Source organism: Nicotiana tabacum, chromosome 22, assembly GCF_000715075.1.
Source record: "Nicotiana tabacum cultivar K326 chromosome 22, ASM71507v2, whole genome shotgun sequence".
NCBI lineage: Eukaryota > Viridiplantae > Streptophyta > Magnoliopsida > Solanales > Solanaceae > Nicotiana > Nicotiana tabacum.
Genome location: NC_134101.1, coordinates 8,414,803 through 8,427,054, shown reverse-complemented (window position 1 = coordinate 8,427,054; position 12,252 = coordinate 8,414,803). Strand labels below are relative to the sequence as shown.

The following is a 12,252-nucleotide window of genomic DNA, read 5'->3' as shown; positions in this document are numbered from 1 at the left end:
ATTTGAAATTGTGTCACATATTGAATAAATTTATTTGACACAATATCCGCACGTAACAATCAAAACACAAGAATATGTTTTTATAGAAAAACATTCTACTTTAAACAAATCAAAGGACCATAAGTTATTTTAGGATGGGACGTTTGTTTGTTTGAATAATTAAAATCTAATGATGACGATTTTTCCATAACAACTTTGGTACTTTTAGTATTGGTACTTAGAATTAACCATTTGCATTTTAGTATTAATCACAAAGTTTCACAATAACAAGTCTCATCTTTCTACTTTTGTCTCCCGTTTTGAAGTTCAGTTTGGACAAAAATCTGAACCATCTCACGCTGTAGGACCATTATGATGGAAACAAAAAAAGGAAATAAAATTAATCATTTCACCAACCACTTTGTTTAATTTTAGTATTATTTAATTTTTCAACCATTCTCTAATTTAAAATCACGTTTCTCTTCCCCGGACACCGAACAAAGGGAGCCCCGACTTCACTTGTCTTAGTAAGACCAAGCCATCTACGTCTCGGTCGGGGACGACTTCGGATAATCAAAAATAGCATTTTTTTTTTTTTGGAATCGAGTGAGATGATATGGTGAATCGGATGCTAGCTTTATATGCTTTTCGCGCTCGATCTTGAGCAATTCATTATGGAAGAAATATGTTTTTTCAAATATATTCATTTGACCAAAAAAAAAATCACACTGCATGTCCCCTAAACGGGACTGGTTTTGACGGTTGTCTCTGTTTTTGACTGGTCTTAATAACTACGGAGTACTCCGGAAGAAATTCAAAAATAGTTATATTTACAAATGATAATTGAAAGTTAGCCCTAGTTTCAAAAGTAATCAAAATTTAGTCATTTTTTCAGGTAAAAATAAAATCTGAATAAAATATTTACATGTATTTTATAATGTTCTGGAGTGCCAACATAATATGCTGGAAATTTATACGCATGAACTCGTAAAATAAATAGTGGCTATTTTTCAATTATCATTAAGAAAAATGACTATCACATGTTGTGGCTCTTTTGACGAGTATTCTTTAGTCCAAGTCCCCGTACTTGAAGTTGAAGAGAAACCCAAAATATCTCCAAAAGATTTGTAGTCGTGAATAACGTGTATATTTGGTAGATGAATCTCATTGATTGACTTAGGTTGCACATCAATCTATGTCAAATACAAATTGGTCCAAAAGATAGACAGTGCATATGAGGAATAGGCATGGCACAACAGAAAGATGATGTAAAAGCCACCAATTGGGTTATCACATAAATAAATAAAAAAGAATAAAGAGGACCCAACTTTTTCTTATTTATATTTCGATATCATGTATTTTTTTTTTAATTTCGTAAGGTAAGGGTAAAACTATATATATAATATCCTTCTCAGATTCATTGGTGAAATTATACTAGATTTATTGTTGTTGTATTTTGATGTCCATATTAGGGCCCCGATTATTTGGATTTGTCCGCATAAAATTTATTAAAGAAAGAAATGTTCTTATAATTTCTTTTATTTTCAAAGCTCAAACTTCTAATTAAGAAGGGAGGAATTCTACCGTCATAACTGTTTGCAATGAAACCCAACCAATAAATAAAATGCATATCGCAAATTCACAATAAATAAACCTATTCCTCGAACTTGGTCCAGAAACCATTGTTGCTGCAGCTTTATTTTATGCTTCTTCTAATATTGTGGGACCTTTAAATTACGAAATCCCACAAATTATTTTTCAGAGAATATACTATCTTTTGTCAACAATAATTTCCACCATTAACTTATACCTAGGTGTACAAATAAAATTGATAAACCGGGTCAACCCGATAATCCGAGTCAAAACGAGAAAAAAAATTCAATTATGATTTGGTTTGGTGTTGAAAAAAACCCGACCATATTTAATTTGGTTTGATTTTAACTAAAAAAAGTCAACCCAACCCAACCCAAAATTATATGTATAGAAGTTTTAAATATATTTAAAACATAAAAATATTTATTGTCGTGTAATTTATAAATATTTCTTAAGCTTTTTCATAGTTTTATCTTTTAACATATTATTTCAAACTTGAATTTATAATTTTTGGATGCTCCAATAAGTTTTATAATCCATAAATGTTAGTAACTCAAATAAATCCTAAACTAAAATCAAATCAATACTAATGCTAATAAAAACATTCAATTCAATTGTACTATGAATGAAAATAGTGTTGAATATCTATTTTTTAGTTTTTTCATGGTTTAGATAAAATGTATAACTTATTTTTCTTTTAGTGGTTAGTCATGTAAATAATAGTACTTATTAGTCGTAATTTTAAATTATGTTTGTTTTCATTATGGCTTATTAATAATATTTATTTTATGCGATTTTATTATCTTTATTGTTGAATATTTTAGTACAATGTCATGACTCATCTCATATTCATGTTATTTTATTGAAAAATACCTTATATAATTCTGTCTTACTAGGATTAAAGAAATATTTGGAGCACAAATTTTACGTTTTGTGCTATGAAGAATTATGAAAAAAAAGTGAAAAAACCCGAAAATCCCAAAAATCCGAAATTAAAAAATCCGACTTTTGTTGGTTTGGTTTGGTATTTAGATTTAATAACCTGATACAATTGGTTTGGTTTGGTAATTAGAAAATTCGAACCATCCCGACCTATGTATATCCCTACCCACGATATATAGTTAGCCAAATGCTTGCTTTTTTTGACAACAACAATAACTCAGTGTAATCACACAAGTAGAGTTTGGGGAGGGTAGGATGTACGCAGTTTTATCCCTACCCGGAAAGGGCAGAGAGACTGTTTCCGAAAATAAAATATTTTGTTTTCTCGCACAATTGATTTATTTTCTTATCTAAATAGGTTTTATTTTGCTTTATTTTTTATACTAAACAAAAAAATCAAAATACAACATATATTTTCTGACGGTAATCTTAAAAACATTTTCCAGAACCAAATACAGACACTCAAAAAGTAGAACAAAACATATTCAAAATAAAACGAAAGGGCGACAAATTTGTTTGTTTCCAATAGGTCATCAGGATTTGAACTACCAATGTTTTCCTCCTGTTTTTAGGCTAATTTGTTACCTGATACAACTTCCAAGTAGGAACTACAACAAACCTAATAAACTGAACTTTGATTGTTATTTTTCTGGAGGACCGCTAAAATATTTGTGGCATTTGTTTGGAGTTTTAAGGTTGACTTTGAAAGCTTAGTTTTCGAGTTTTTATTGATTGTTTGAGATATTTTTTGAAAATTTTATCAACTTTATTTTATTTTCTTTTGAAGATTTTCCATCTCATTTTTTCAAAATTTTCAAAATACGGAGAAGCCTTTGAAGAATACAAAAGCGCTAAGAAGGCTACTAATAAAGGCTGAAGGGAAGCTCTGGATGGTTTGAACTGGGGCCGTGCATAATTTGGTAAATACCGAATTAACGTACCGAAATCGAAAATTTTGGTATTTGGTATTCGATATTTTAGTATTTGGTATGTTATTTGGTTTAAGTTTTAAAAAAAATTGGTATTAGGTATGGTAGTATTTTAAAATGAAATACCGAAATGCCGAAATCGTACCGAAATATATATTATATTACACAATACACATATTATTAATTATAACATAAATATAAAAAATCTAAAATTTTACTTTCTTTTATTCTCTAAGTACATCAATTAACTCTAAGCAAGTAACAAGACATTTCTAATGATCAAATTTATTTCTTATGTACAGTTTTCTCTCTCTGGTTAATATTTGCTGGTTTTGGACAAAATTTTTGTCAACAAACGTTTTTAGTTTTGTACTTTTGAACACTTTAATTAAGAATATTATAATTTATGACTCTATGCACTGGTTAGTATTCAAACCAAATAAACCGAAGTTACCGAACCGAATAAATCGAAACCGAAAGGAAAAAACCAAAACATACCGAATTTAATTAGGTACGGTATTAGTATAGCATTTTAAGAAACCGAATACCGAAAATACCGAACCGAAATGTCTAAATACCGTACCGTACCGACCGGCGAACACCCCTAACTTGAACCAAAAGTTAGGGACACGAACTAAGGGATGGCAATGGGGCGGGTGCGGGGCGGGTGCGAGGCGGGTTCTATTTTAACCCACAAAATTTCAACCCACCCCGCCCCTCCCCGCATAGCATTTTGACCTGCATCCACCCGCCCCATATCTATACCCGCGTTTTTTTTTTTAATTTAAACTTTGAATTTTCTGCTTCTGTTTAAGTTAGTTAATTATATTTACTTTCATTAAACTAATTCATTTTCCTTTTTCTTTGGAATATATCAAATGGAATGTTTCTTTTGGGATTTCAAATCTGGCTTCATTTAAGACGATGCATTTCAGTTGCTTCAATCGTGTCTTTAAGAGTATGCTTTTGAGCTATTAGGACTTTAACCAAAAATGAAAAAAGAAACAGAAAATAATTAATGTAGATGAATTACAAATACAAAACAAATCAAAAGAGCTTTTTTTAGAAGAAAATTGTTGGTGTTTCCTTGTTCCATTGTCAAAGCATACTTGCCATTAATCTTTTGCTTTTTGTTTCTTCTAGGGGGTGGGGGTGAGGTATGTTCGAGGGGAGGGGTTGAATTTTAAAATAGCCAGCAATAGGATTTTTCACCAATACAATAATAGAATTTGTGTAGAATAGATTCATGTCTTTCTTAGTTTGTGTCACTATTTGAACTCACACCCGTTCCGCACCCGCAATTATTTTTTTAAAAAAATTCAACCCCCCGCCCCGCACCCGCACAGGCCCAAACGCGCCTCACCCCGCATAGGTTCAAACCCGCCTCGCCCCGCACCTCATCCCCACCGCTCCATTGCCATCCCTAAACACGACTGGGAGAGAAGATGGGTAAGGATTTTAACCAAGTCTCAACAACTATTGACAAAAGAAAATGAGGTCTGAGGAGAAATGGAGAGGCTATTTTGATAAGTTGTTTAACTCGGACCAAGAGAAACATTTGGGAATTCCACACGTGTACAATAGAAACCTTAGCTACTCTAGTAGAATTATAGCCCGTTTGGCAAGCGAGAAAAATCAGCTGAGAAGCGTTTTTTCAAATTTACTTTTGGTGAGAAACAGTTTGTGTTTGACTAATTAATATAAAAAGTACTTCTAAGCATCAATTAGTGTTTGGCCAAACTTTTAAAAAGTGCTTCTAAGTGTATTTTTCTCAAAAGTATTTCTGGGAAGAAGCTATTTTTTTCTGTTTCTCCAAAACTGCTTCTGCTTCTCCTCAGAAGCACTTTTTTTTTCTCCTCAAAGCTTGACCAAACACTTCAAATTTGAAAAAAAAACACTTAGAAAAAAAAAAGTGCTTTTGAACTTGAAGAAGCTTGGCCAAACAAGCTATTAGGCCGACAGAGATAAAGGATGCCATGAAAAATATAAATACTAGAAAAGTTTGTGGTTCAAATAGTATCCCTATAAATGGTTGAAAGTGTCTTGGAGAGGTTGAAGTAGAACGAGTCGCGAAGCTATTCAACGCCATACTAAGAAGTGATAGGATGTCCGACGAGTAAACACCATATATGAAAATTCTGTTTTCATGAAAATCCAAGGCTTGTATATCCACCAAGTGCTCTTACAGGCTAAAAATATTGAAAATACCATGTGAATATGATGATATAAATATCGCATAGATCTCTTCATAAAAATACAACCTATTTCAGACCAACCAACTACATTGTGATTTCACACTTTCACTAAACACAACCTCATTAATATAATGAAAATATAACCAATGAAAAACTGTTCAAAAACAACCACAAAAATATAACATTGAAGGACTTTTTGATGAAAGCTGTTCGGGTTGTATCTCCATATACTGAACAAAGACTTAGTAAACTTCCTCATTCAAGAGATGGAGCAAGGCATTCGTCTACCATATCGACAAGGTTAGGATTTTCCAATGCTGCAGCTACCCGTTCTTTATCGTTCAACTGCTTATTTACTGCAGGCAGAAAAATAAATGATCAGTTGCTGGACATAAAGCAATCGGAGACTGCTCTTAAAAAACTCTCATCTCCAAATGTTTGATGCTAAAAAAATACAAGAAGCTTGTATGCTTTTCTTTTTCCCTTCTCTTTTCTTTTGGGTATGTTATAACTTTAACTTACATTTACCTAAAGGGCGAACACTATACATGGACCATGGTAGAAGAAAACCCATAACCAGCTCTATGCCCGTGTGGTATGTTAAAAAGACATAATATACAGTTCGCTCGCAAAAGGAAGATGCCCTTTTGTCAAAGCAAATGGGAAGTGACAAATATAGGCCTGGTTGGGTCAAACGGGAGAAGTCCAGCAGAGTGACAGAGAGTTATAAAGATTTGTTAGTGATCAAAGGGTAATGGTTACGACAGATACCTGCAGCTTCTGTAGCGTGAGTGCCAGGTGCTACTCTAATATCTACCTGGGAAGATAACAAAAATATGTTATTAAAAAACAAGCAAACTTAAAACTTGCAAATTGATTGACATTTCCAAGAATTTAAAGTCACAGCTAGCAATCAACTAAAAACTTCAAGTTCGCGGAAGGACCGCACCCCGAGGAGGTGTGATGTAGGCAGTCTAGCCTGACGCAAGCATCAATGGCTGATTCCACAGCTCGAACCCGTGACCTATAGGTCACATGAAAACAACTTTACCGTTGCTCCAAGGTTCCACTTCAACTAAAAATTTCAATGTTAAAATATTTGTATAATATTCCAACAAAAAAATTCCTATAGAAGACTTTGCATCTTTGTTTAATTCTTGTAGTTTTGAAAATGCAACTAAAAAGTTGAAATAACATTTAGAGACTGATTACAGATCTGATACAGGTTATCCACATTATGCACGAACATGCCATAAGTAGTTAACAACAACAAAAACAACATCCAGTGTAATCACACAAGTGGGGTCTGGGGAAGGTAGAGTGTATGCAGACCTTACCCCTGCCTTTAAGAAGGCAGAGAGGCTGTTTCCGATAGACCCTCGGCTCAGGAAGGGAAAAGGGGAGGGGCAATCTAAGTTGCGCGGACTCTTCGATTTTGGTGTCGTCCCCGTCCCGATACGAGACAGGGACGGGAGCGGGATACGTCCCGAATTCGGTCAACTGACTTCGGACACTTTGACCGGAGTCCATCGATAAATTTGGGAGAAAAATTGAGATTTTGATTTTTCAAAATAAAAAATAAAACAGATTTAAGTTATGGAAAATGGCATACCTTCAATATTGTAGTATTTTTGTCTTATATTTTTGGAGAATGAAAGATTGAATTCTACAATATTCATGTAAGTTTTTCACAGAATATCTCTCAAAATTTACAATATTTTTATAGCTCTATTTTTTATTATTTTGAATTTTATTAACCGAATCCCCGCACTCGTATCCATATCAGGATCCGCACCCCCGAATCTTAAAATTTAGATTTTGCCAAATCATATACTCGGATCCGTCTCCGTATCGGATACCCGCACCCGAGCCCGAGCAACTTAGGGGACAATAACAAGCAAATCGATCTGACAACCGAAGCGAAAATACAAAACTAGCAATGGGTAATGCAATCAGAAAATCAAAACAAAAGACAACAACAAGTAATAACAGAAGTCTAGGGATATGAAAAAACACGAAAAACACCAAGTGGTGTATCAAAGCTACTGTTACAAACAAGGACAACACTCGGCTACCTAACCCTTACCCTTTATTCTCAATCTCCACCTCTTCCTATCCATGGTCATGTCCTCAGTAAGCTGAAGCAACACTATATTTTGTCTAATCACCTCTTCCCGATACTTCTTCGGCCCGTTTCTACCTTTTCGTTCGCCTTCCGATGCCAACCTCTCACACCTCCTCACCGGAGTATCAATGCCTCTCCTCTTCACATGCCCGAACTCGCCTCCCGCATCGTGTCCTCCACAGGGGTCATACCCACCTTGTCCCGGATAACTTCATTTCTAATTTTATCTAACCTGGTATGCCCGCACATCCACCTCTACATCCTATCTCAACCACTTTCATCTTCTGGACATGAGAGTTCTTGACTAACCAACACTCTGCCCATACAGCATAGTCGGTATGACCACCACTCTATAAAACTTACCTTTAAGTTTTGGTGGCACATTCTTATAACACAGAACACCGGAAGCGAGCCTCCATTTCATCCATCCCACCCCAATACGGTGTGTGACATCCTCGTCAATCTCCCCGTTCCTTTGTATAACAGATCCAAGGTACTTGAAACTTTCTCTCCTAGGGATGGCTTGTGAATCAAACCTCATGTCTTCATCCACTTCCTGAGTCCAAGGAAGAAACTTTGAGGTTGAAGTCATTAACATTTCTAAGAAACCACACACAGACAGCCACACGTTACATTAATGCTTGGTCCAGCTCTACAAGTATGAACGTCTTTTCCAGTAATCTGTGGTTTTGGGAATTGTTGACTTCTATCATAATAGCATATAGCATAATATTCTATCTACTGTAATATTATTTCTACAGGGAAAGATGTGTAACACACATAGGAACCTTGAACCGAAATAGAAAGGTGATAAAGCATACCTTATAACGTGAAGGCAAAGATCGCATAAGTTTCACACGCAAGCATAATCCAATAATGGTTGCCATGCTGCAATGTTCAACAGTTGGCGTGAATGTGACCCTGAATCCAAGAACTCCCTCTTCTTAGACAACATGAAAATGGTACTTACAAGGAATCAGAACAGAAACATATGAAACAGATTCATTTCTCACCTTACATAGCTTCGCTCGTCATCTACCTCAATGGCATCTTCTGTTATAACTTTCAGCTCTTCCAGAGAATAGGGATGCTCTGGATCTTTTATATCTCTAAGATAGTGTAAGAATGTTAAGGAATGATTAGCTTTTCATAGATATGAAGTTGCCCCAACTAATCAAACTTCATACTTGCTTAGTTCCCTTCTAAACGATACAATGATGACCCAAAGAGGGAGAAAAAAATTTAGAAGGAATCCTATCGAAACACATAGTCAAATGTATTGTCCTCATGTTACTTGGTGAATGACACTAGCATTTGTGAAGCAAAAGGAAATATGAAACTATGTAAAAGTTCATCAAGAAGAGTAAACTGAAGACTGCAATCACGTGTAAGCAATTGGTCACACTGACCCATATTTTAATCGAATAGGAAGTATACAAAGATAATTTATCCCTGATTGAACAGTGTCACCTCAAATCAGAACTGGGGGCAGCACGACCCTAAAAAATTTCATGACATGTGATCCTAATATAACCATTTCACAGGAATAGCAACGCACTTCAATTTGTCTTGGCCAAAATCCCAAAAATGTAAAAACAAATGTTGAAGGTGCAAATAATGCCCCCCCCCCCCCCCCCCCCAAAAAAAAAAAAAAACCCAACATGCACATTTCATCGAACAGGTTGTGTGCATAATTTCCAACAAAAAACAAAACAAATTCAAAAAGCAAATAAAGACATGAAAATCATATGTCAACTTCTTTAATGAAAGGCATCCAGAAAATTCAAACTAAAGATAGCTATTGTCATGTTTCTACAAAAAATGGAGCATAGTGACTCACATGCACTCCGATCCTCCTACATCTCTATTTCTGTAAAGCAGGATTAGTATTTGGGGGTACACTGCACGTGTGGCGTGGAGAAAGTGAGATGAGGATTGCCTTTCCAAACATTTATAGAGCCTCGTGCCAGAGAGACCTTACAATCCAAAAGATTCATATGATACATGAAGGGGAAGTCCATTGGGAATTTGAAATTAGGAGGAACCTCTAGGATTGGGAGATGGGAGAATCTCAAAACCTGGTTGACCTTCTGTGCAGACAGAAAGTGTCTACATCGTATCTATGGAGACAGGGAGAGAGTAGGGACTGCTTGTTCATAGTTAAGTGTCAATATTCCCACGCCTTTCTATTTGGGGTCCCTAGGGAGCCCAGAAAGGTGTGTTTCTTTGAGTGGTTGACAACGAGGGGAGTGATACTGACAGCGAAAGATCCTGAAGAAGAGGAGGATCACCTATGTTAGTTTGTGCTTAAGTGAAGATTCTTGGGTGAAGACATAGACTATCTACTGCTGCACTGTCTGGTGGCTCGCGTTTGTGGTCGGTAGTCCTAAATTGGTTTGGAATGCAATGGTGATTTCGGGTACAGTAAAGGACGTGGTGCACCGTTGGGCCTTCAAAATCGAGAGCATGGTACTTAATATGCCTACTTCACTCCAACTTCATTATTTAGGCTTTCGCCAAAATAATAAGTAACAGAATATAAAAAATGATCTTACTATACCAGAAAAGAAAAAGCTTACAACAATATTTCGTGCACTAAGGTGCAAAAGTTTTTTCTCACTTCATCTTTCGCATTGAACTACATAGAACAGAAATATATATCAAAAACAACTATAAAGAAAAGAAGCAGAAGTTCTTTTTTACTTCATCCAAAAATATAACAAACGAGGTTGTTATAGAGAAGTTTGATCGTACAAAGAATTTAACTCTAGTTTGCAAATTCAAAATCCTCCAGCTAATCTGCAGTGTAATATGTTAATGCTACTCAAGAGACTTAGCATGCTAGTACTGCTCCATTTCAAAACTGAATGATTAAGCATAAAACTCTCACAGATTCTGAAGCGGATGAGTTTTAGCCTCATAGATATTTCCTTATCATAGAAAGATTAATTCAAGTCTAACTTAACAGACTAAGAACACTAACGGATTTCAGCCAACATTGGCTGAATGATGATAAAATGAAATCATTCAGAAGGATATCAAAAATTTCGAGCTGGTCGATAGTTTCAGCTGCATATTCATCCACACTTTGACCACTCCTAGCTCGACGCTCCTTCTTTTCATACACAATGGGGTTGGCATTTATCAATTCAGAAACCATTTTCACGTCCGGCCTATATAAGATTAACCTGGAAGCAAAGATGTCTACATAGATCAACACACAAAACCAGTTCCTGAGTTAAAGAAATTTCTTTGCAATAATAAATAAATAAATTTAATAAACTTCAAATTTGTCTTTCTGAGTCATTAGCTAAAACAGCTGCTTCATTTTAAACCTCTCCTTGCATCAAAGAAACGATAGAAATCTCTGCGAAAAATCCTCATCAAACACCCAAAAAAAATACTAACAAATTGCTCCCCCGTCGCAATTTATGTGATATTATTCCTTTTTAGTCTGTCCCAAACAGAATGATAAATTAACTAGAATAAGACATTTACTCGTCTACACCCATGTGGAAAAACATACAAAAATCTTAAAATTTTCTCAAGAATCGTTGGAATTTTCCCCAGAAAGAATCATAATAAGTCAAGTTAAAAATCACAAATTCAATAAGAGAAAAACAAAAAGTATGTGTTTTTAGTAGATTCAACTTACGAGTTCGATTTCCAATCTGAATACGTGTATTTGACAAGGGGAAAGAAGGAGAGCGAGCTACGAAGGCAGATGGTGGAAGAAGCGGATGTTGGCGGGGAAGAACAACTCCTAAATCTTGGGACCTAAAACTGTTCTTCATTGGATTTTTAGTTGTTAATTAGTTTTAGGCCTCGTTGGTCGGTACAAGATATCCGACATTAAATGGTTTATTTTTAAAGTATGTTTCTTAATTATTCGTACCTTAATTATTAAGTGTATTTGTTGTTTTAACGTGTCAATTACTTAATGGGTCTGAATAGGTCTGAACATGTCTGATCTATAACACAGATTCAATTTCATTAAGATACGATCATCCATATTCATTATTAACTGTCGCCACCGCCTACTATTATCAACTATCACCATGCCATCCACCATCACCATACTCAACCACCATCAACATCAATCATAACCGTCATCATTATCGACTACCACCATCCACCATCCCCACTACTTTCACCACCATCATTCTCAATCCCAACCAACACTCATCCACCTCAACCATCACAACTAACCACCCCATCACCATCAAACAACCATAGTCGGTACTGCCCATCATTATAAACTACCAACACCCATTACCACCTTCCTCAATCACAACTACCGCCACCAACCGTCATTATTAACTATCACCACCATCACCACCACCACTATACTCAATCATAAATCATAATCGCCACAACTACCAATCACCATTAGCTACTACCTTAAACCACCACCATCCACCGCCTCTGGTCAGCATTCACAAGCACTACCGTTAGTCATCATCACCAACAACTATCATATTTTAAAAAA

The 12,252-nt window shown here is 35.4% G+C and overlaps 1 protein-coding gene across 2 annotated transcripts; it reads right to left on the bottom strand.

Annotated features, from left to right (window-relative positions):
• Window positions 1-5,639: 5,639 nt before the first annotated feature.
• On the bottom strand, window positions 5,640-11,598 carry LOC107798910 (protein AE7-like). 2 transcript variants are annotated; one of them, XM_016621938.2, is made up of 6 exons: window positions 11,419-11,598; window positions 10,803-10,951; window positions 8,777-8,882; window positions 8,585-8,684; window positions 6,410-6,455; window positions 5,640-5,994 (listed from the first exon to the last, which is right to left on the bottom strand). In XM_016621938.2, exons 2-6 carry the CDS (start codon window positions 10,921-10,923, stop codon window positions 5,894-5,896), a joined length of 474 nt encoding a protein of 157 aa, XP_016477424.1. In that variant the 5' UTR covers window positions 10,924-10,951; window positions 11,419-11,598; the 3' UTR covers window positions 5,640-5,893. The 2 variants fall into 2 exon arrangements, with proteins under 2 accessions (XP_016477424.1, XP_016477425.2); XM_016621939.2 differs by having other exon boundaries at window positions 10,803-10,967; window positions 11,419-11,597.
• Between the last annotated feature and the right edge of the window lie 654 nt (window positions 11,599-12,252).